This window comes from Falco naumanni, chromosome 16, assembly GCF_017639655.2.
Source record: "Falco naumanni isolate bFalNau1 chromosome 16, bFalNau1.pat, whole genome shotgun sequence".
Taxonomy (NCBI): domain Eukaryota; kingdom Metazoa; phylum Chordata; class Aves; order Falconiformes; family Falconidae; genus Falco; species Falco naumanni.
This window is the reverse complement of record NC_054069.1, coordinates 1,352,003-1,376,523: the sequence shown is the minus strand read 5'-3', so window position 1 is coordinate 1,376,523 and position 24,521 is coordinate 1,352,003. Positions and strand designations below refer to the sequence as shown.

The window sequence follows — 24,521 nt, the reverse complement described above, 5'->3', positions numbered from 1 at the left end:
TAAGCCACCTCCAAGGCAGGGTTCTTTGCCCTTCTCCATGCCTCCCCAGTCCTTTGCTTTGGATATTGAGCCCAGGAGCTGTGGGAGTAGGAAGCCGGGAAGAACACAGGGAAAGGCCACCATGTCTCTGCTCGGCTGCCTTTCTCATGCTGCTGCCCTGGTGAGAGGCTCCTGCGCTCCCCAGGACCGGGGCGGGGGGAGTCATGGTCCCCATCGGAGGGTGCCCCGTGGGACAAGCCCCAGTGCCGCAGGTCAGCTGGGAGCTGTGGCCTCTGTGAGGAGGTGTTCGTCTTCTCCCCTGAACCAGGCAATCTTGGAGGATTTCCCTCTCAGTCCCTTGAGCCATTAATCTCCTCAAAGTAAATCTTTTCAGTGACACAAAGGGGATTGGGTAAATAATACAGTGGACAACTGGAGTGTCCTTTTCCTCTGGGAAGACTTCCAGTTCTGAACAGCTTCCCCTTGGCACTGGCTATTCCCTCTTTGCTCCACCGGTCTCTGGATGGACAGGTAGGAGGGAGAGGAGCTCTGGCCGGCCTGTGGCTTGGCCAGCTTTTGTGCTTAATCCACGAGTGAATGTGAGGAGACGAGGCACCAGGAACAGGAGGAGCATCAGCCAGGGAGGCTGGCTACTCAGCTCACCCAGCCCGGAGCCTGCCAGCACTCCTCCACCACCTCCATGATGCCAGGGATGCATTTGGCCCGTGAGGAAATGTGTATGCAAAATGTCTCCTCATTAGTTAAAACAGGAGAGCAGCAAATGGTGACTAATGGAGCCAAAGAGGAACACTTGACGACATGGAGAGATGGGGCTGGGCTGGCGGGGAGCCAGCCACACGCCTCAGTCTCCCTTTGTTCTGCTCCCAAAAAGGCAGCGCATCCAGCAACGGCAACGCGTCTGCCAAAACAGCAGCGCTCCACGGCCTTGCATTACCCTCCCAACCAAAGTAAATAACATTTCAGCCCCACCTCCACGTTGCACGTGCCCCGAAGCAGCGGTTCTTAGGAAATAACTGCTCGTGCTGAGGCGGATGGCTGCCGCAGGATGGTGCCCAGCAGCTCGGCTTGGGCAACGGGAGCCCAGGCATGGACAGGGTGGCTCCTGGCGGCGGGTTTCACAGTGGGCTGAAGGTGGGAAGCAAAGAAGGATCCTGGTGACTTCACCCCGTGTGCCTCAGGACCGTGCTTTGCCCCTGCTAAAGACTTTGCAGAGCCCTTGGCGACTGCAGGCTCGCCCTGGGGTGGCCAGGGCATGCAGGGCGCTCGCCTTCCCCGGGACGGGCTGCCCCCTGCTCGCTCGGTAGCGCCGTGACACTAGAGGGAAGCAGCGATCAAGCTTCTGCCCTGGAAGCGGCTTTCCCGGGAAGCGGCAGCGCGGGCTGGTCCCGCAGCATCCCGGCTGCCCGCTCCTGCCCGCGGCACGGGGTCCCGCCTGGCCCCGGGGGGGCGAGCCCTGCACAAGCAGCCCCCTGGGGAAACGCGGCACCTCCTGTAGTGCGAGGGCCCAAGGGGCTCAAGGAGGATGTTTTGGCGTACGAGCCCCTTGCCGCCGACGGGGCATCCTTCCTCCCACCGCCCATCTGGCAGCCCTCTGCTGCTGGGGAAACTGAGGCACGGAGAGGGGCTGCGACATACCCGCAGGCAAGGTGGGGGACCTCCTCCCCCTCAGCACCACCCGGGGTACGGCAGAGGCCAGCCCTGGGGGTGGGGAGCTGCTGCCCCATGCCTGGGCTGCGGAGGAGCATGGGGGGTCAGCCCAGGCATCGCTGCAAGGGTCGGTGCCTGGACAGACCCCTCCGGGAGCGCCCAGCCCCTTCACGCCCAGGTGGTCCCACAGTCAGCCCAGCTGCAGCCTGTCCTGCAATCACCCCCAAAGCCTTTTTCCTCCTCCGCCCTGAAGGTACTTGTTTTACCTGTGGGGTTACTGGTGGGACTGGGCTGGCAGCGGTGGCTGGGGGAGGGGGCGGGGGGGCTGTCAGGCAGGGCGAAGCCCCTCGCTCCCGACGGAGGTGGGTGGCTGGTGAGGGCTCACAGCAGGCAGGATCTGCTCACCGGAGGGGCACTCCCAGGCTAAGGTCACAACTGCGTGGGAAGTGCTTTGTGGAAATCGGCTCGTGCCAGATAAGTAACCCTGTTGTTTTAATGACTGCTTCCTCTGGGGGATTTGTCTGGGAGGGTGGCCGAGGGCATGGGGCTGGGGACCAGTGGGAGGTGGGGTATGCACTAGCTGGAGTGATGCTGGGGTGAGGGATGTTCCCTACAGTGCTGCGAGCCCCTCCGCAGCACCCCTTTCCTGGCATGGGTGACCGCAGCTGGCCCCGGTAGCTGAGGAGGTGCCTGTTAGGGCCTCCCTTTCGGCTGTTTTCCCTGGTGACCCTCTGCGTGCTGGTATGGGGGTGGGTTTTTGCACGAGTGGAAGGATTACCCTTGCGGGAAGGCACCTGGCTGGCTAACGGGGTCCTCAGGCACAGGGCACCCCTGTAATCCCCAGAGCTGTGGGGTTTGGGGATCCTGGAGCTGACTGTAAATGCTGCCCAGGGTCAGAAAAAATGCCAGGGATGGGGAGGATGAAGGAGGTGGCAACGCTGTCCCTTACCCTTGGGGAGAGGTGGAAGCATGTCCTTTGTGGGAAAGGCCCTGCTGTGTGTGTTCTGCTGTGGTGAAGTGCCGAGGGTCCCCCCTGCTGAAGCAGGAAGCCTCTTGGGGGTCAGGACTGTGCTTAGGCATGCATTGCTCTAGTTTCTCCTGTGTCTTGTGTGGTGTTTGGCCCAGGGAATTAATCCTTGGTATGTGCTTCACCTTCCAGCTAGCTGTGCAGCAAGGCTCTGCCAGCTTGCTTGCTCCCAGCTAGCAGGTTAGTGGCTACAGGGAGTGCTAGACATGCTTCTCCCAGTGTGTCAGCGCTGGCCTCAATTCCTGGGAGCCTCCTATGTGCTGCCAAAGTGCAGGCTGGCACTGCCCAAATAATTAACCTGATGGTTTTCAGCCCTGCGTGATCACAGCTGTATGAAGCACAGGATGCTGTTCTGGCCTGGCGATGGGTGGATGGTAGCAGGGTACCAGCTTTCCTGGCTGAATGCTCATGCAAAGGCGATGCACAAATGCTTCCTCTGCGTTTTCAAATGTGGGAGCTGTGGGAAGGCTGATGTCCCCAAATGGTGGCTGCTGGGCAGGAGCCAAGTCCCAGGTGTGGGTTCGCAGGAGCCAGCTCCGGGGAGCACCTGGCTGCCTGCTCTCTGCTGCCAGACCCGCATGTGTGTCTGGGCTCAGGAGGCTGACAAATGGTCTGGGCTGAACAGTCGATGGAGGAGCAAACGGGGCCGTAATGAACAGCACAGACTGCTCAAGGACTCGCCATGGCTCCCTGAGCGTGACATGGGGCTGGTCATTCACCCTGTCAGCTTTTAGTTGTTGTCTTTTTGTCTTTTCTCATGCTGCTTCCCGTCTTGCCAGCAGATGCTGTCCTGCCCTGCAGGAAGGAGCCTTTGGCAGGGGGATGTTAGTGCTCTGGGTACAGGCTGGTTCTCTGAGCTAGGGATGATGAGGAAACTCACTGGAGATGCTGAACAGCCAAGGGAGCTAAAAATGAACCGGTGAGTGGCATTTACTCCCCCTGCACATGTGCCTCAAAAGGAGATCTGTGAGGCCCTGCAGGCGCTGTGCCAGCGAGTGCCCCGCCAGCCCACCCGGTTTCATTCACCCCTGAGCATAGGAGTAGAAACTGCACCTGAGTCCATGGCATTGTGTGCTGGATAGCAATCTGCTGTGGCAGTTTCTGTGGCTGCAAGGTTGCTGTTAGGTAGGCTGGCCTGCGCTTCCATCCTGCAGCAGCTGCCGGGGAGGGAAGGGGGCAGATGCCTGGCATGTGGCTGGGGGTCCCCCAAGCCTGGGATTTGCTTGTTGCCTGGCGTATTGGCCTGAATACCAATTTCCTTGCTAAGCTAACATCTGTATGTGGATGTAGGTGGTGATGGAAATGCACCTTGATTCCTACAGGGGTGTGTAGGCACTGGGTGTGCATCAGCTGCTGCTTCATCACCTCTCAGGACATTGGTGACACGGGCAGGGGTACGAACATGCCAGCAGCGTGGGGCCCGGGGAGGAGCTTGTGCGTGTGTGGGAGGGCTGTGTGCTGGGGACACCCACGCACGGTGACAGAGCTGCTGAGGTGGCCTGGGAATGGGCTGAGGGGGGGTTGGTGACGGAGCTTGGCAGCAGCGAGGAAGGAGAAGCACCTCCTGGGAGAGGAGAGACCATGGCGTGTTGGACCCGCACAGCACCAGCACAATGTTTGCTCCAGCCTCTGCTGCTGGCTTTCTGTCCCTGAGGTCTGGGCAGGTGTCTGTGTGGGTTAGGTGACAGCTGGCCTCGTCGTGCTTGTCACTAAAATGAGGGTATCTCTGGCGTGGGTGGCCTGGAGTAGGGAGGGGAAGGGGGACACATGGGGTGGGTGTGTGGGAGCCTTAGCCCTGCCAGCTTCTCCGTGTCCTTCCTCTGTGAAACGGGAATCGCTCACCCACGCTGTGCAAGTACCACCTCGGCGGTGTGGGTGAACTCTGGTTCTTCCACGGGACTCCCAAGTATGAAGAATTGCAATGAACCGGTATGGGCTGAAAATGGCCAAGGAGCAGCTGTTTTTCCATATATTTTTTTTTTATTTGCTGGGTGATGATGGTTAGGTTTTCAACTAAATCTGAACAGTGCGACTTTTAAAAATCAGTACATGATGCTTATTCTACTCATTATTTTGTTTGAAATTGGAATGCTTCAATCTTCCTGTTTATTTTCCAACAAACTGGGATTGGAAAAGCTGTTTTGGAAAGCAAGGAAAACCTGCTACAATCACTTCAAGAAAAGGCTTTCTGAAGTGCTCCAGATAAATTGCCTTTGGTGCGAATAAATCTTGGGGAGTAAGATCCTAGGCTGGAGCAAAGCCTTAAGTAAACACCCCCCCAAAGTAAAGCATTAACTAGTATTTATTTGTTATTTGCTGGCTAGAGGGATGAATGCCTAATGAAGTCCGCTAGGCCCGTCTTGTCCGTGCCCCCTGCCATGGGAGTGATGTGGGCTGGTGCCGGAAAACCTGGTTTCTGCCCCCGGGCTGCTCAATAAAGCATCCCAGAGGCCGGGGAGGAGGAGAGCGGGTGGCCTGGTTGTCCCCCTGTTCCCAGCCCCAGATGGGACCGCGGGGCAGAGCCGGAGCCGCCGGTGCGGGATGGGGAGCCGCCGGTGCGGGATGGGGAGCCGCCGGTGCGGGATGGGGAGCCGCCGGTGCGGGATGGGGAGCCGCCGGTGCGGGATGGGGAGCCGCCGGTGCGGGATGGGGAGCCGCCGGTGCGGGATGGGGAGCCGCCGGTGCGGGATGGGGAGCCGCCGGTGCGGGATGGGGAGCCGCCGGGCAGCCTGCCGGCAGCGGGGCCGGGGCAGCCGCCGCTCGCAGCCCGGGCCGGGCGAGGAGGAGGAGGAGGAGGAAGGCGGGGGCAGGCGCGGCAGCCCGGCCCACCCTCCCGACGCCACTCGCCGGGCTCGGGGAGGAGGAGCGGCTGCAGCTCGGCTCCGGGCACCTCACCCTGGCTGGCAGCGCGGCGGCAGGGAGCGCGGCACGCCGGGGCACCGCACCGGGCACCGCACCGCCCCACATTGCGCCAGCCCCGGGCCACGGCTGCTCTTTATGGCATGTGGCTGGTAACTTTTTTCCTGCTGTACTCTTTGCGGAAAGGTAAGTGGCCCTGGGAGGGGGGTGGGGTGTGTGTGAGGGTGGTAGTAGTGGGCTCTCCCCCACTCGTGGCACCCCTCGGGTTGCTTGTCCCCGGAGGTCCCCGTCGTGGGGCTGGGGGCGATGGAGCCGCTCCGGGAGCTCCCCGTGGGCAGCGGGAGTCCCGCACCGACGGGACCGCTCGCAGCATCTCGCTGATCCCGGCGCCTTCCAAACCGCATCCTCCCCCCCGGGAAGGCGGTGGGAAGGGTGGCCCAGCGCCCTGGTGTAAATCCCGTTGGGTGAGGGGCGGGGGGGGGGGGGGAACAACCAGGGAACAAGTGTGTCAAGGAGACACGCGCTTAGGTTAGAGATTAATGTAAAGTTAGAGATTAAGTGACTGCCGTTCGGATCTACAGAGGTAATGCTCCAAACCGACGCTCTGCTAGAGATGCAATTAAAAAAATCAAGGCAAGGAGCCGTGCGTGAGGCAGGCGGTGAAACCGCGGTGCGTTTGGTACAACAATCAATCGACGTTACATAAAGGAATTGCCCGTTTCCAAATCTGTGGGAATTTTTAATTATGTTTCTGTAATAAATTGCCCTTCTTGCACATGACCCAACCTGCAGATGTGGTGATGGAAGTGCCCACCTTTTGGGAAATGGTCTGCTTGGGGGGTGTAAGATGACATTTGCCCTATTTAGCTTTTTTTGACGTTTGAGAACGGTGAGGGGAAAATTTTAGCAGATGAGGAAAGTGAAAGAAAGGGGACGGAGCTGCCTCCTTTCATGAGACTTCTCTTGCTGCCTATTACATTACCCATTTATCTGAATGTTAATCCCATGAAAAATATTTACCAAGGTTTAATAGGGCATCCAGGCCAGTTGTGTGGTGATGATCAATTATTCCATCAATTATTAATTATGGAGTAGCCGTTTTATGTGAGCTGGAGTAAAGCTGCGTTTGGGAGCTTTACCCCAAAATCGCTATTGTGTTATAGGATCCACTGAGCTGAACGTGCCAGCATCTGCTTTGCTTACATTTGCATTTTTTATGGTGCTAAAAGGAAAAAACAGATCTGAAAATAAATAACTGTCAAGGATGCTATGATTTGTGTGTCCGTCCCATCCTCCCCCCTCCCCCCAGTCAAAATAATAAAGAGCTGTGCTGGGTTTATTGCTTTTGCATGTTTTCAGCCCCAGCTTCTTGGAAAAGGGATCTCTTCCCACAGAGCTATCTCTTCTGAGAAGAGCAAATTAAAAGCCTCCATTAGCACAACTCCTCATGGCCTCATTTTTTTTTTTTTTTTTTAAGAAATTAAATGTATCTTCAGTGTTGAACAGACCTGGTGATGGAAAGTGTTAAAGTGAAATGGTTCCGAAGAGAGGACAGCAATACAATGGAAGTTTCATTATAATAATAGGCTAAAAAAAATGAATTGCTTAATGCATGATAAACCTTTTGGATACTTAATATTTCTGGGCATCGAAGCACATCCTTTTAACATGTTCCTGCTGTAGAACAAGAGCTCAAGTAGAAACTGAAAGCAAATACACATTTGATGCAGGGGACCACTGAAGTTTAGAAATCCCTTGATGGGCTGTAGCTGCTTATTTCTCCCCTGCTTATAAAATAACCGAAAATAGGCGGTTGGCAAGCAAACAATCGGGGAGTTGAGCAGGAAGATGGTCTGGCAGTGCGAGCGAGAGCAGCCAGGCAGAGGAGGAGGGGAGGCGAGTGGCAAGCGGTGCGATGAAGAACATACTGGTCAAAATTGAGAGGCTTGGAGCTGGGAAAGCGTCTCCCTGTCTGTTCTTGCTGGATGTCCCTGCCGCCTGATTTATATTGGCATTATATTTACATGATGTTCCTGTATTGGGTGCAGTGAACGATGCAGCTCGCATTTTTTAATCTTTCCCCATCTCAGCCCCCCAGTGTGGCACAGCGCTCATTTGTCTCTGAAATAAAACATGGAAGCCTCATTAAATGCACGGAGGAGAAGCCTGCAGTGCTGAATTCCTCGCCATGCCCGGTGTTTGTTTATCCTGCGGATAGCCAAAATTTCCCAGCACAAGGAGCCACGATGGTGACTTGCCCGGAGCCCTTACCTGCACCTGGCATGGGCTTAGGGCTGCTCCTGCCTTTGGATGAGAAAATTGATATAGGCAACCCTAGTTATTTCTTGGTGCATTTGTTCTCCGGAGGAATAGGCTGTGCCTTGCACGAGTGGCGGGTGCCAGGGATGTGCTACCGAGCAGCCCTTCCTGGAGCCAGGGGCTGCCTGGGAGCTGTAGGCTCAGCTTTGGGCAGCTGTGGCACAGGGCGCCATTCTGCTGCCGTGCTCTGGTCTCTGCCTATATGGTCCCGAGGCGGAGGGATGGGGAGCGCTCCATCCTCCTTTGAGGTGGCTGAATGAGCCCGCGCAAGCATAGAGCTGGAAGCCTCTCTTTGTGGCAGGAATTCTTCTGACATGGCAGCATGCGGGTTCTGAGCTGTGCCTTGGATAACGTGAAGTCATCTCACACCCAGATAAGCAGGCTGTGAATAAGTGCAACTTCCTAGGAGGGCACGAAGGAGGAAGGTGTGCGGTTGTTGCAGTCGTTGTGACGCGTGCGTTCCTGGGAGGCTTATGCAGTGGCAGGTTTGGGTGCAGAGTGTTTCTTGTCTTTGAAATCTAGATTATAGCCAGCTACATATTTTTACATAATCATGGTTTTGTGAGTTACCCTTTCCCTGCTTGTAGATCCTTAAGAAACAAACCCCACGGCATACAATCTGCATGTCGCCGCCATCATCTGCCAGCAGAGCTGTACCAAACATTTAGGAAATCCATTTCCCGACTCGTGCTAACGCTTGCTGCCTGCCCCAGCTGCTGCCTCTTTGAAAGGGCTGTGCCGGCTCCTCTCCATGAGAGAAGGGAGTGAGTGCAACTTGGAGGGGGGAAGAAGGTGAGCGAGGTTTCAGAGCTTGCCCTTTTGATCCGTTCCCCTCGTTTCCCACACCTGTCGGCTGTGTGGTGGAAATCCTCGTCCCTGCCTTGAGAAGCGAGCGTGCAGGCTGCAGCGTGCCGAGCAGCATGATCCAGCGGCTCCAGACGAAGCCCAGCAGCAGGTGTGCACAGCCTCTGGTGCGTCCCCTCGTATCGGCTTGGCCCCAGCCTCCCTGGGGGGGACCTTGCTGTCACCCAGGCTTGGTAACGTCACCGGTTGTCCCCATGGGACTTGGCTACAGCTCCTCAGGGTTCGTGTTCAGCATGGCTGACATGTGGAGGTGGGCTGTGGAAGGGGAGGGAGAGGCTGTTGCCTGTGGGCCCTGGGCTTGCTCCTCGGCCCCCCAAGGCAGAGGACCCTCGGGGGGAGCTCGGGCAGGTTGGGGGGCTTGGGAGGCGGTGCAGAACTGGGGGATGTGCAGAGCTGGGGATGCCCAGCTTTGTGTCAGCCCCCTGTGTGGACGGGGTGGTGAGACTGGCACTTCTAGCAAGCTGACGCGGGAGGTTCAGGGGCCAGGCAGATCAGCAGGGAGAGCTTTTTTTTTTTTTCCCCAGGCAAGGGTTACAGCCTCAGCTTGGGTGCTGTCATAATAACTGGAGGTGGTTCAGGCCTTAATTTCCATGCAGATGCATTAAGGAGCAGGCGCCTGCACTCCAAGCATGTTTGAGCAGTGCCCTTACCCGCAGAGGACCAGAGGCACCATTCTCCTTTGCTCCCTCTTCAGTTCCCAGTGACAGTGGCCACTGTGTCAGGCCAGAGGGGCTGTGCCACAAGGGTGGGACTCCTGCGCTGCCCAAAATGCAGTGTTGAGGCGGGGAAGGTGCTATGGCAGGTACTTGCCATTGCTGCTGCTGTGCTGGGCACCAGCTGAATGCCCCAGGCTGTGCTCAGCATTTCATGGCACAATTTCCACACCCCTGAGACTGGTCCCTGAGTTGCTGGGTGTGTAGCGGGGGAGGCCACTCAGCTGCAGTCGTGGCTTTAACCCTTTGGGCTGGAAAGCCCCAGCGGTGGGGTGGCATCCCGTGTGGCTGTGCTGCGCTCCTGGCAGAGTGTGTGCACCTCCTGTGCTCCGCTTGAAGGGGTACCAGCCTTGCGTTTCTCACCTCTTCTCAGCTGATTCTCTCGCTGTCCCTTCCGTGATGCTTCAAGATGCCACTTCTTGCTCTGTCGGCTCCAAGGTCACTCCCTTCATTAGGAGGAAGGCTATTAAAAATGTCCTGAAGATGAGGGCTGGGAGGAAGCTCATTCCAGGGGAGGCCAAAGACCGCTCCTGCATTACAAGTGTGCAGGCAGTATGTGATGGAATTACTGTTGTATCTTAAGGCAGTAGAGAGAAAATATTAGGACTTGCCACCTACCTGTAATTCCCGCCCCGCTATGCATGCCAGGCTTCAGTTTGCTTTCTCCTTGAACAGGGCAGGTGTCAAACACCCTTAATGAGGATAATAAATGAGTGGTGAGGTGGCGATTAGCCTGCTGTTCTTCACAGCATCCCTGCAGCCCATTATAGTTGGTTGTTGGAGAAGTCCTGCTGGCTCCTGCAGTCCCTTTGGTGGGATTTCTGCTGTGGTGCTGCCTCAGCAGCATCTCGCCTGGCCTTGGAGGAAGGCTGGGGTGGGTACCCAGCCTCAGGCCACCAAGCCCAGGAGGAATATCTCAGGAAAGGTGCTGCTGATGGGGTACTGTGAGCTTGAGTCTGGTGCCTGCCCTTTCTGAGGTGCTGCAAAACCTCCTTTTGAATGCCAGCAACATGCTTAGTTGTGGCAAATAGTCAAGCCTAGAGTGGCTGCTCTTTTGTAAAGAAGTACTCTGGCAATCACGGACCTCTGCCACCCCTTGAGGAACCATATCGGCCCAGGCTGGATTGCCCATGCCCAGAGGATTGTGTAAACAGCCTTGAAACACAGCTTGTTCAGCTTTTTCCCATCTCTGTTGGGTTTCCACCAGTTACCGATGTACAGAAGACCTTGCTCAGCTTTGAGAAACTTGCTGGGTTTGGGTGGGCACAGCACGGGCTGTGAGGTCATGAGCAAGCAGCTTGCTAACATGGGTGATGTGCATCGCAGGCAGAAAAACCTTCTTAGCTCAGGAGAAACGTCTGCCTAATTGTGCGGGCACAAAGCTGGTCATTGTCTGAGCCCAGTCCTAAATCTGCTTCGTAGAAAGGGACAGGCTCTTCTCCGTGAGGTCTGGAGGAGAGAAGGGTTTGCATTGCTGGGCACTCGCCTGGGAGGCGATGGCACTTCTGTGCTTGCTCACGCTGAGGTTTCAGCCTGTGCAGGACTCACACCTACGTCTCAGCTGCCTCTTCCAGAAAAATGGGGCTTGGTGACAGATCCTGGGGTCAGTTGATGGCTGCTCTCTCGTTAGAGCAAATGAGTGCCACCTGTGCAGCGCAGCACTTTGCAGTGCTGAGGTTGGCTGTGCTGCTGATGGTGGTGGAGTTTGGGAAGTCCAGCTATCGAGCCTGGTAAATATTCCGAAGGGATGATAGCAAAATGACTTGCTTCTCCCAGCTCAGATAGAGATATTAATATTTCAATACCTCTAGGTTGTAATTTGCTACAATTTGGGAAGATTGCACTCTGATAACTTAAAATAGATGCTTTTCAGAGCAAGCTAGACTGTGTCCGGCTGTGTGCTGGGCTTTGTGTAGCTTCCAGCTACTGGTGGGCCAGTCTCCAGGACTGGTGCTGCACACCTGCATCGCTGCATTTTCCCCAGCAGCAACTGTTCCATGTTGACTCCTCTAGACTCCTCTTTTCAGGTTCATGTGAATTAATGCCCTCGATATTTAGGTTAGGGTCAGGACATCTGACCAGATGTGAGCAGTGATTTCTGGTTTAAAAATATTGCAGTGCTATTTCTAAATTTTTAATCTCTCTCAGTGATTTGGAGACAGTTTTATGAAACATGGAATTAGGATGGTGCTCAATGCTAAATGGTAAAGGAGATTATATGGATTTAACTCTATGCGTCTGTCACATAACTATTGCCAATCCCATAACTTCCATTTTCTATTAAAAATCCGTTTCCCCCTTTGACCTGAAAAAGCTTTATGGGTAATACGATTTTTTTTGTTTATGAGGGTTTTTTCCACTCCTCACCCGTCCAGCTCTAAACCTTCCTGGGTGCTGCCTGGCAAAAAGATACTTCCTTGCCAGGCCATGGATGCTCTATGATCTTTATTACGGCAGAAGCCTTCTCAAGCTGTGGTCTGGGATCTGGGGTGGAGATGCTGGATGGGGCCTGGGGCAGAGCTGGGTGGATGGCGGGGTGCTGAGCACAGTGAAATGTTCCTGATCCAAAGCTGGAGGATGGGCAAAGGGTGGCTTTTGCTGTGCACCTTGCATACCATGTGCCCTCGCTCCAGCCATCTTCTGCTTTGCTCGAGCGACAGGCTTTACCACAAATAGCACACTGCTGCTGCCGCGTGCTTTGTTTTCCTTCCTCTGCCTGTAAATGTGCGTTTTTCTCTTTCATGTATTTGGGAGAAGCACCATGCTGTTCTGATGAAGGGAAATGCTGATTCATGACTACAAACCAGGCTGGAGATGTCACAAAACGACATCTGCAGGGCCGTGCGGCCCCGTAGCTCTGCAAAGCCTGGCGCTGCTGTGCAGGAGGTTCGGCTGGAGCGCTTTCCTCCCCTGGTCCGTCCTTCTGGTGCTTGTCACCGAGGGAGGGAAAAATAAATGGCTTTGTCTACTTCTACCTGTGCATGGACACAGGGAACTGATGTGTGTGGAGATATGGAGGTGCTTTCTCCACCTGTAAATCTGTTGTTTCTTGTGGTGGCAGTGCTGGACCTTGCTAGTCAGCTAGTCTGCTGCACGGGTGGCTTGGCTGGGCAGTGCCCCTGATGGGGGACAGCAGGGCTCTGTGTAGGCAAAGGAGGAAACTTTGTCATTTTAGGTGATGCTTCAGTGCAGAATACGCAGAGAGCAAGAACCAGATGCTCTCGCCTCTGATTTCATGGGTGCTGAAAGAGGCAGTGAGGTTGTACGTCCAGCTGGGAGAAGGATGGAGAGGACTCTGCTCTGGGAAGGGGTGAGGTGCTTTGGAGTTTCCCATCTTGACCAGGTTGAGGACGGTGTGGAGCAGGCTGGTGGCACAGCACCAAGGCAGGAGAGGCGTGTGCTCGCCGCTGGGCGCTGGAGGAAGCTTTGCAGGGAGATGTGAGTGGTTGTGGCCAGTGACACCCAACCAGCCTTTCCTCAGGTGAGCAGCCGCGGTGCGCTCGCCCTCAGAGCCGAGGCAAGGCTATCTGTATGGATGAGGCTTTCCTTCTCCCTTCCTGCTCCTGTCCCCTCCTCCCCAAGTTAAGGAATTGAGGTCACAGAGGGTCCCCCGTGACTCGTTTTGAACCGGCGGCACGGTAGTGATCTGCTTATTGGCTCTGCGGCACCACGAGCGGTGTTCTCAGCCAGAGCTATTAATACACCCGCCGAGGGCCGCTTTCTATATCCCTGTCCTTCCGCCCACTTGGAAAGAGTGCGACTAAAAAAAGAAAACGGATCTAAGTGACTGGGGGCCTCCTCATCCTTATTTATAGCCAATCTTGCTGGCTTTGGTTGAGAAGGGGGAGCTCGTGGTCCTGCAGAGTGGGAAGGAGAGGCTGGAGGAGCTGGGTGAGGAGGTCCCTTCCCTCATTTTGAAGAAGGAAAGTGCTTTTCTGCGGTGCCCTGGAGAGCTGCCCCTGGCCATCCGAGCGGCTGCAAGCTCTGCCCAGACTGTGCCCATGAACCCTGGGTGTCTCAGTCTTTGCTGGGTGGTGGAAGGATGACCGGCACTGGTTGCAGCTCAGGCTTAGGGCAGGATGGGACTGGGCTTCCCCTCTGGGAGAGGGGAGCAGCACTGAACCCCATCTTCAGGCCCCTCTCCTGGGGTTTAGAGGCAGCTGGGAAGATCTCTGCCCTGCTTGGGGGGGGCTTGCACTGAGGGTGTTGGCACTGATGGGCTTCTGCAGCCGCAGGCTGGCCAGGGCTGTGCTGGGGGAGCAATGAGGCAGGGGTATGCTGCCTGGCTGCTGCTCCAGGCTGGGGGATGTTGTGCTTTGCAGGAGAAATGGTGTTGGTTTCTTCAGCTTGGTTTGTCATCGTTGCACATGGGTGTTCTCAGGTCTGTGGGTGCTGAGGCATGGTGGGACTGCGTGCTCAGCGCCACCTGGGTGCATACGGCCACCTGGGGGGGCCTTGGCGGGGACACCCTGGGTACCCTTCCTTGCTTGCACAGCCCCTAGTTGTCCTGCTTAGGTGCCTGTGATCCCTGATCCATGCTGCCAGCAAGAGCGCTGGCCTGTGAAGGTGGCCTTTATGCTTCCAGCCTATGCGCTGATGCTCCTTTGCTGCGTGTGGGGCTGGGGGCTGGGCTCAGGGGTGCTCTCTGTGCTCATGGGGATTGGCGATTTCTGCAGTAACCCTTTGCCGTTGTGGCCTCTGCTTTCTCTGCAGCACATGCTGAAGATGTTGGAACCAGCCTCTACTTTGTGAACGACTCTATCCAGCAGGTCACCTTCTCCAGCACAGTGGGGGTGGTGATCCCCTGCCCGGCAGCAGGGTCACCCAGCGCTGTCCTTCGGTGGTACCTGGCCACAGGTGACGACATCTACGATGTGCCCCACATCCGGCATGTCCATGCCAATGGGACTTTGCAGCTCTACCCCTTCTCGCCATCAGCCTTCAATAGCTTTATCCACGACAACGACTACTTCTGCACCGCGGAGAACTCGGCTGGCAAAATCAGGAGCCCAAATATCCGTGTTAAAGCAGGTAGGAGCTCTTTGTGGGTGCTGGGGTTTGGACGAGGTGCTGGCTTTTCTCCAGTCATCTCCTTGCCTTGCTGCTTGGCCTGATGAGCTCACCTTGCTTGCCTCTGCCTCCCTGGCACGGACCAGGAACGCTGACCATCGGGACAGCACCGCTGCTGTCCCACTTGCAGAGCCAGGCTGTTCTGAATGGGGATGGGACCAGGCAATCCTGCATGGAGCAGCGGGACCCAGTGCCTGCTGCCTTGCAAGGGCTGCTGTGCCGTGCTGCATTGCCTGCACCGTGGGTTGGTCTGGCAGCCCTGCTGCATGGTGCTGCTGCCCAGGGAGCAGAGCACAGAACCAGGGCTGCTGCATTGGCCTGTTGTGAAGGAACTGGTGGATGCTGCACGGATGGAGAGCAGGGAGAAGGACAGGGTGCTGGGTAAGCAGGCTTGCCAGTACCTGTTTGCAAAACAGCATCCTGCTGTAGTTAACCACTGGTTCTGCACCTCCGCAGTTCTGCACTGGCCTGTTACCGGCTGGGAGAGGGCTGGGGTGACCAGCAGGGAAAGGATGTGCAGCTTGGGGGTCTCCACCAAGTGCCTGGAGGCTGTGGTGTGGCTGCAGCCTTGCAGCAGGAGAGATCCTCTCCCTTTGAACAGATATTATTGCACCCAACCATGCACTGGGGGGTTTCATGACTGTGGGAGGAGCCGAACCACATCTGTCCTTGGTGGAGAGACCCCCACTCTGTCCCACAGCCCTCCTCGAGCCTGTCTGTTCCTACTATAGCATCCAGCCCCAGCATGCCAAGGCTTATTAAGAAAAAAAAAAGCAAAGAGCTGATTCCAAAAGCCATTATAGTAAATTATTGACCAGGCTGAGGAGGGCTAATAGCCCAGGAATGGCTTCATTATGTAACCTATTAAAAGTGGGGCTAGCAGAGGGAACATGACAGAAGTGACTACAGGGTTTTTTATTTTAATACCTTGTACTGCAGAGTAAATTGGTATTAACCCCCTTCCGCAGAGTGAATTATTTACCAGCGCTATCAGGTTACCTATAAACCACAGCTCGGTGGAGGAGGGACAGGGGCAGATAGGGTGTAGTAAATGCGACGTGCAGCGTGGAGCTGGTGCCCTCCTCGTGCTGGGCAGCGGTGAGCGCTGTGGCCAGCTGGTGCTGGCTGGCAACCCGGGGTGGGTGCAGCAGGTTGAGTAGCCCCTGTGGCTCCCCAGCTGGCCCTGGGCAATTGCCTGCATGGGGGTGGCTTGTGTTTGAGTGGATGATTGTGGCCCCTCTGGCGCTGGTGACCCTGGGCTTGACATAGCTTGAGACTGCGGAGTTCTGCAGACCTCCCTGGCAAGGGCTGCTGGGGGCTGTGGGTGCCCAGGGCTTGAGCAGCAAGGATGGCTGCTCTGGCTGTCTGGAGAGCTGCTCTGGATGTGCTGCATTGGTCCTTGCTGGGCAGGCAGCCTTTGCTTCACTCTTCTTCCTTGGGATCATAGCAAGCCAGTAGCAGAGCTGTGTCCTGGCTTTCACCCCCCTCTCTCAATACTGGGTTGAATGCACGCCTGCTGCCAGTGGGAATTCAGCTGGGAGCACAGCGTTCCCTGTCACATTAGCAGGTGCAATTAGCAGGAGGCGTGAGTACAACATAGTGGGGGCCCACACGCAGGGCTCCGAGGGCCACCACGATGGCACCAGCTGTGGCAGCTCAAAGTGCTTCGGCTTTATGGCACTTGGAAATGGTTGTGAAACATTCCCCTACTTCTGTTTCCTCCTGGTCATCTTGCATCCCAGTCACTCCCCAGTGCTTTGTAATGGCAATGCACTGAGGGAAGCCAATTAAAGCTGTACAAAGAAAGCAAATGAGTAAAATGCAGTTGAAAATATGAGGAATTGGAAAAATCTCTGGAAGCTTTGGAAAATTTGTTGGTGAGCACATGGAGCAAATCTCTCTAGCCAATGGAAATTGTGCTAGTTGTGGCTGTACATTACCCTTGTGGGAATTATTCCCAAAGGCCAGAAGCCCAGGCTGTGGAGGCTGGTGTGGGTCAGAGCTGCTGGGGCAGCCGTGGGGGCGAGTGTGGGTGCTGGTGGACGAGGTCTGCTGTGGGCTGGGCAGTGGCAGCAGTGAGTGTGCAGGAGGCCAGGCTGGATGCTCTTCGTGGTCCCCGCTGGCCTCTAAAGCCCGTGAATAAACCTCCTGCTCCATGTGATTAAGGAAGCTTTTGCTAGCTAATCTGCTTTGGCTCTGGAGTGCCTTTCCATGGTAGGCTTCTCCCTGTGCCCTCGCGGTGCAGACCCTCGTCCTCCCCACCGGGGCACCGGGTGGGTAACCAGAGCCAGCCAGGGGCCACTCCGAGCCCTCTTCCCTGCACCCCCTTGGGGCAGGGGGGCTCTGCCCGCCGGGGGGTGGCTGAGCTGCGGGCAGGTGAGGGTGAGACAGCCCTCTGCAGCTCGGAACTTAATACCTTATTGCTGCTGCTGGTCTCCTCTACCAGGCAGCTGGTGTGCGGATCCTGCTGGCAAGTGTCACCACACACCTGGGGGTGTGCAGCCTGGCATGTGCCCCTGGGTCTGTCCCCCCGCTTTTGCAGCAGAGCAGCATGCCCTAAAAGCTCGGGAATCCAGGGTGGAAATACTGTCACCCTCTTGCTGCTGGCTTGTTTGTGCAACACGTGATGCATTGCCGGCAGGTGCTTTCCACTCGGGGAAAACACCTTCCTTTTGGGGCTGCTTTTTGAGTTCTGTCTTGGGAGATTCGTTGAGCTGCTTCTGTTCTGGCCAAGGGCTGTTTTTAAATGATGAAGTGAATGCATGTCTCATGATAGTGATGCTTAGGTGCCCACGTCCTACAGGGCACAATTATTATCACAGTAAGGAGGCACCTGCACTCACTGCATTTTATACTTGAATTTTAGGAGTTTATGGTGCCTGCATGTGTTGCTGGGCATGGTGACATCTTTTTGTCTTTTTGAAGAGGCTGGGGTGGATCCACCTTACCTAGTGAGTGCCACTGGAGGGTTGTGGCACTGGGGAGTTCCTTGTCACTGGTCCAGGGAGCAGAGTGGAGCTGTCAAAGGGATGTGCATCTCCCTGAGGAACAGGGTGCGTGGTGGGGACAGCTCATGGCTCCCACTGTGGCATGCCTTGGAAATTTGTCATATGCTTCCCTAAATATTCCTCTGGTGGGTTTAGGAGGGTGCTGTGTCTCCCAGGTGCCTCCCAGCTGTATTTTCAGCATGCACCCAGCAGTGACATGATTACCTCCCGAGGTGGCAGGTTGAACGTTACAGCTACGAAATGCCCGTGGTCCCTGTACTGAAATTGGGGTGCTGCAAACCCCTGCCTTAGCAGTTTTGCTGGCTACAAAGTCAGCAGCTTGCTTTGGTGACAAGTTTGGGTGATGCTGGGGACCATCGCAGGGTCCCAGCAGCAGGAGCTCGGCCAGACCACCCCCTGCCTGCCAAGCCCAGGGCTACGGTCTCCCAAGGAGAGCCGCTTTCTTCCCCGGGAAGATGGGCCAAGTGTTTTGGATGGAAGCAGTTTGTTGCTGGGTGGGTTGGTTTGTTTGGGAAACGTGGGATTAAAGCAAAAGGAAGTGTGTTTTTCTCCAGCACTGTCATGCTACCAACCATCTGCTTTTCTCTACAGTTTTCAGGGAACCGTACACCGTTCGGGTGGAGGACCAAAGGTCGATGCGTGGAAACGTGGCTGTTTTCAAGTGCCTCATCCCCTCTTCAGTGCAGGAATACGTTAGTGTTGTGTCCTGGGAGAAAGACACCGTTTCTATCATCCCAGGTAAGAGAGGACCCACTGTTCTCTTGGAAAAAGTGATCTGCTTTGCCATGGGTGAGACTCCCTGTCACGGAGGATCTTTTTTTCTCGCTTATTGTCGGTGCCTGTGCAGTCCAAGCAAAGGCTTTTATTGATGACAGTCTTGCGGCTTTGTACTGGAAAATGCTGGTGGTGTGAGCAGGTGTGTTCAGGGTCTCCTTGGTGCTGTGGTTGGTACTTTGTGTATCTCTGGGCTCACGGATCTTTGGTGTCCCCGTCCTGGCTTCACCTGCGTGCCTGTGAGTGTCCGGTACCTGGCAGCTGGGGCTCGGAGAGCAGAAAAAGAGCCTGTCCTTGCTGTCAGTGTCCTGACTTCTGCAGGCAGAGCTGGTTTTCGTGTTGTCAGAGTGATGCGCCAGTAACTATTCCAGCAAGTTTTCACAACTGATTCAGCTGTGGGGAAAAAAAACTCAGTAAAAACGGCATCATGTGCCCCTTCCCTGTGCTGGCACCTGGAAGCTGCTGGCACCCTTCATCTCATGTGCCTGCCTTGTAGCCTGGGACACGTCCCACTCGGCGCTGACTGATCTGTGGGGAAGGGGGCTGCAGGAGGGACAGCAGCCCCCACCTGTGCAGGGATGTTGCAGCTCTGGGTTTGTCCCTGGGTCGTTCCACACGTGTTTTTGGCAGGTGCAGGGCACCCTGGGTTCCTGTGGGAGCAGGGAGCCTCTGAAACTGGGGTCTTCTCCCAGCCAGTCCCCTGGGGCAGAGGGAGGAGAGGTGGCATTGATGGGACACAGTCTACCAGGCACGTCTGTGCAGCTCAGCATGAGGGGAGAGCAACCTGGCAAACTGCTTGCCAAGCCGTGCTGGTGCTGCGGGCGCTGGCTCCTGTGCCCTCCTGGCTTGTCACAGGCTTTGAAGCAGTGCAGGGGCTGTGGGCAGGTGCTGGGCACCATGTAGGGCCAGTCCCATGTCCTGGGGTGACCTTTTGGCTCCCTTCTTGGAGTTGGTATTGATGGCAGCACTGGCTGCCCATCACAGCATGTGTAAGCTAGTAGTAAAGCAATCAATACCGTTTTCCCCAGGAGGATCCAGAGAGAATTAAAGGATTTTGCCCAAAGTGAATGCTCTGTGCTTGGTATTTGCTCACAGGTCAGCAAGTCCCAAAGCTCCTCCAGGGCTCAGTGTTGCTGCGCTGGCAGTGTTGTGGGGAGCAGATGCCACCGGGAGCAGGGCCTGAGCCTTGTGCCTGCTGGGGCAGCCGCTGACCAAGCATGAGAGGCGATTTGCTCTAATCCCTCTTGCAGGGATGTTTCTTTCTTAAGGGGCTTATGGACCAAAGTGCTTCACCTGGAGGGGGGTGACAGGTTCTCCTGAGGGCTCTGGAGGCTCTCGCCCGTGCCTCCTGAGCACAGCTCATCTGCTGACTCAGCGTGACCTGTGCCCTTGGGGGCAGGCAATGGGAAGCAGTGATGCCCCCCAGGGCTGTGATGCGCGGGCAGGGGCTGCCTGCAGCCCCCTGTGTGGCAGGGGAGCTGGGCACCCCTCCCGACTGAGGCTGGCATGGGGCCTGTCACGGTTTGCAGCGCCGGGGCTGCGAGCCAGCTGTCTTCTCGTGGTCGGGACCCGAGTCTGCAGAGCCCCCCCTCCCCAGCCCTGACCCCTTTCTGACAGTCTTGGGATGAAATGCGATGTGAAACTCTCTGCCTCGGGAGTGTGGGCTTCCCTGGACGGGCGTTCAGAGTGATGAGCTTGCGTTGATCAGCAGCCAGCCTGCGCCTGCAGCAGCCTTTTGCCCGGAAAGGGAGACTTTTGCTTACAAATGTCTTCCTTGGGCACGAGCCTGTGTAAGGAGCTTCTGGCACTTCAGAGTGTTTTGGAATAAGGTGGAAACGTCTGTTTCATTTTGGTGGGTGAGAAACCTCCGGGTGATCTAAGAGAGCAGTTTAAAAGTGTGTTTGGGGCGGCTTACCTGGAGGCCAGCTGGTGTTTGGAAAAAGCATGGCACCCTTTGGTAGGGCGCAGGCTGGCACCACAGCTTTGCCAGCCCTTCTCTGCTCAGTGCAGCCCCAGGAAACAGTTGTGTCTGCATGAACAAGTGAGTCCAAGGTGGATTTCTCTGCGGTGGATGGGACCAAGGAGTCTGTGACGCCCACCTCCTGGGGCAGTGAGATGCTTGGGTGGTGACGCTCTGCCCACCCCGCGCTTGTGCTGTTTGGCAAGCGGGGCGCGGCGAGGTCCACCAGCCTGAGCAGCAGCGGTGTTTGTTCCTTGGGGGGTGCTGTGCCAGCTCCAGTGGCACTTGCTGGTGGGCAGCGGCTGCTCACGCCACACAGGGTTCTTCAGGATGTAGCAGAGCAGTGCCCATGCACCTTGTTTGCAGAGCGTGGCTGGTTTGCTCGGCAGCAAGTTTATCAACTAAGCATTCGTGCACTTGCGTGATCTTAACCAGACTTATTCTCAAGTTTGCTGTGGCAGTGGATTTTTTAATGATGATTTAATTAGAGTGGAACGATTTTAACATTCTAAAGCAATAATTACCCTAAAGACAGAACATATAAATTGTGTTACAGTGCAGAGTCAACACAAGCAAACATGTTTTGCCGTTGGATTACAAATATAGTATCTGCCTGAAGCTTATTTCCTTATTGCGCCTCTGTTAGAGCTAAAACTGGCTTTGCTGTTACCAAAACTGTGGTCTTGTCTTGACCTCTGGTGAACCTCTGCTTCAGTCCTAATTCTGAGCAAGGAAGATGAGGAGAGGACAAGGGGGTCCCTGCTGTTCAGAGTGAACGGTGTGAAGGCTGAGAAATGCTGAAAAGTGGTGCTGAGGCCTAATAGCTCCATTCAGCCGCAGATATGCTTTCTGAATTGTAAGATCAAGCGGTTGTGCCGACACAGCTCTCCTCCAGTCAGCCTGCAAAAAGAAAAGGTTTCTGGAAGTACCGCAGCTCCTTCAGAAGAACATCCAAGCTGTATTTACAGCTGGCTGTGTAACGTGGCGTTCTCTCCTGACTTTAGTGTGCCAAACTCACTGCTTTTCCCGAAACTTTCCCCTAGGTGCGTCCTGTGGAAGGCTGCGCATCTGCCTGGCAAGGCTTGGTGCAGCAGGGGATGAACAGTTCTAGCATGCAGGAGTGGGGAAAAAAGTCTCCATCCACACCGCTCTGTGGCAGAAAACTCTTTTCAAGTGACTATTTTCACAGCAAATGCTGCTTTCCTTAGCATCCCTGGTTTTACCCCTGCCAAACCAAAATATTTTGTATCTCAGAAACAGCTGGGGTGAGCATTTCCCTGGGGGCTGCTGTTCTCGTGAGCTCAGGCCTCTGGCTGTATGTGGCCTGGGTGGCCCTTTTGTGCGCTTTCTTGGGTTCTTTTTGTCCTTAATTAGGATTACAGGGCTCCCAACCTCTGCTGCTGGACCTTTGCGATGTGTCTTTTCAGACAAGCCTTGCTGCTCTTCTGATGGCAGTTTGCTGGTGGGTGAAGGACCTTGGTGGGGCCAGACTGGCATCAGCAGCGCTTGCTGGAGGTGCCTTGCCAGCAGAGAGCCCTGCTGGAGAGCCGCCTGCTTCCCCGTGGAGGTGCCTGAATGAAACCCTCCATCATCATGCAGGTCCCTGCGATGCCCTGCTGCCAAGGATGGGCTGGCGCGGTGGGATGCAGGTGCAGCATCCTGCATGGTGCAGGGAGCATCGGGCATGCCATGCGCGTTGTTTGGGCTGCTGCTGCTCTCGCCAGCCCAGGAGCATTCCCCTTACACAGGGTGCCTCTGCCTGGCTTTCTTCTGTCCAAGTCCCAGGCAAGTGTGTCTTTTCAGGAGCACCTGCTGGGTTTGCATTTGGAGAGGTCTCCAAGCAGTTGCAGGGCAGTGCTCTGTGCCTGTGCGGCCCTGCTGCTGGAGGGGGTTTGGGTGGCGAGTTACATGATTTGGTTAACTTGGCAACACTGTAACTTACCCTGAAATCACAGATAAATTCTTTATGGAAGGTTATCCTGCACATAAATCATCATTAGTGCAGCTCATTTTGGTGTAATGCCTACCTAACTGTGCTGCAGTCTAAAAATGTGTGTTTAGTGAAGTCAAGGGTTGCAGAGAAATTATAGGGTTTTCAAAAACCCATTTGCTTTGCTGGTGCTCACATCAAAATCGATCTTGCCTTTCGTTCTCAGCCTTGTCGCAAACATGCAGCACCGCTTGCAGGACTGTGGCATTTAATGTAGGCTGGTGCTGACTGGGAGCAAAGCTGTGGTGCTTACAGGACCGGGCGCTGTGTGTAAGACTGCACTTGGCACCCAGGCTGTGACTTCAAACTCTGTTGCTGTTGATGAATTTTGATATGTATTTGTGGGGAGTAACGGGACAAGGGTAGGAGGGCTGCAGCTGAGCAGCATGTTTTGCAGACCCCTCTCCCTTTTCTGTAGGGAAAGAGGGATTAACTCCTGCAACGAACCAGTTTAAGAACTCGGTGTGGTGAACAGTGGGTGTGTGTTTTGGTGGTTTTGTTTTTTTTTTTGAAAGTACTGTCACCAGGCTGGCTAACATGAAGAGTCTCGCAGGCGCTCGCATGGCTTTGATTTGCCACAGAGGAACTCTGTTGCATGTGTGACTGAAGCTGCTTTAGTCACTGTGGTCTGGCTGTTGTGGCACAGAAATGGCAGTTCGTGGCACGGACTCATCCTCTCTTCGGGCATTGCACGGCTGCAGCTCGGTGTCAGCAGGCCCTGCAGAACTGGGATGTCGCAGTCATGCTAGTGTGGATCCCATGTATGCGGGTGCTCGTGGAGCGTGTGTCCAGCTGCGGTTTAAAAAAGCACGTGGTGATGTGGAGAGCTACTTGAGACACTAGAAAGAGTGGATTTTTGAGTGATTGTCAGCCCCTCCTCTGTGGCTGCATGCGTGCGTTCAAGCACTGCTTGGCTCCTGCAGCCCTGTGAGCACGTGCGTGTCTGTGCACTTAGACCCAAGCCGTTCCCCAGCTGGCTCAGTGATGGAAACGCATCCAGCTTCGCCCTTCGTGGCACAGACACGGCACCAGACCAGGCTGGTGCCCGTTGTGCTATCAGGAGCACCGTGCTGGGTGGGGAGGACAGGCCTGAGGGTGGCTGCCTGCTGTCGTTGGGCTCCAGTCCTTTGGCCATCGATGCATGTCTGCTCTGGCGCATCCCGAGAGCGTGGTGGGATTTGCCTTGGGAGGTCGTGTGCTGGGCTGGGATGTGGGATGTCGCTTGGGTGTGTGGGCCTAATGTTGCCGAGGTTGGCTCTCCGTGGTGTCCCTGGAGAACAAAAGTGGCATCCTCACGGGTGTAATGGCATTGCATCAGCTGTGAGGGAAAGCTGATGGCGTTTTTCATCCCACCTTGTGTAGCCTGTGACTCGCAAGGGCAGCACAGAAGAGCAATGTTTTGGAGGCGATAAGCATTCCTGGGCTGGCAAGCCCAGAGCTAGGCTGCTATTTGGTGCTTCCGTGTCATGTACTCGATAGATTGTGTTGGAAAAAACCTAAATACAGCACTTTTCAAGGTACAGGCATTTCTAAGGGTGCTGTTTTTCTCAGCAACCCTAACACATATCCTCTGAGGGCTGCAGAAACTTGGATGTACTTACTTAGTCACTGAATATCCACAAAATCTTTTCTCTGGAAAGCAAAACATAAAGCTTGCCAGAAGGGTGGAACTGAAAAAAAAATGAGTTCTGTGAAGTTTTAGATACGTTTTTGTGTATGTTCTTGATTGAACTGTAGCCTTTTAGGAGTTTTGGAAATATCTAAGCTAATCTGTTTGCAGTGGTTCAGCTATGAGCTTAATTTGACCTGAATCACCCTTTCTGTCCCATCCTCTGTAGTGCCCAAGGCTGTTTAGGGGATTCTTAAACTTATCTCAGCCACCCTTCAGTGACGTGGGAAATAAAACTGCAGTAGCTTTCTTGTGGTTAAATGTGGCTGTCCGCCCTGAAGATGTACGCTCTCCTCTGCTGTACCTTGCAACATCTGCCACCCGTTACATTTTTCTCTAAAATAGCAGAAAGTGTAAGCGTACACAAATTCCACTGCAATCCATCTCGAGACGTGGTGAGTCTAGGGACGCGGTGGGAGGCTACCAGCATCTGAACACCAGGCGAGGATTTATGGATGCAGCGTTCCCTCCCCGCCGGGGTGCTGCGTGCCAGGGGATGTGGAGGGACGATCCAAGGGGCAGAAAAGCCAGGACCTGGATAATTCAGCATTGTCCTCGTATCAATAGGCTTGTTCTGGGGGACATGAGTCTCATGTTACTAGCAAAAAGCTGGAAGCTGGG

At 55.4% G+C, this 24,521-nt stretch overlaps 1 protein-coding gene across 2 annotated transcripts in view; it reads left to right on the top strand.

Moving 5' to 3' along the window:
- The first annotated feature begins 5,534 nt into the window (after positions 1-5,534).
- DSCAML1 (DS cell adhesion molecule like 1) overlaps positions 5,535-24,521 on the top strand; it is a 113,809-nt gene continuing 94,822 nt past the window's right edge. The window contains exons 1-3 of one of the 2 annotated variants that reach the window (XM_040615990.1): positions 5,535-5,719; positions 14,143-14,460; positions 18,099-18,245. In XM_040615990.1, the coding sequence (XP_040471924.1) occupies positions 5,677-5,719; positions 14,143-14,460; positions 18,099-18,245 (508 nt within the window). In that variant the 5' untranslated portion in view covers positions 5,535-5,676. The remainder of the gene's footprint in view (positions 5,720-14,142; positions 14,461-18,098; positions 18,246-24,521) is intronic. The other variant, XM_040615991.1, reaches the window with a different exon arrangement.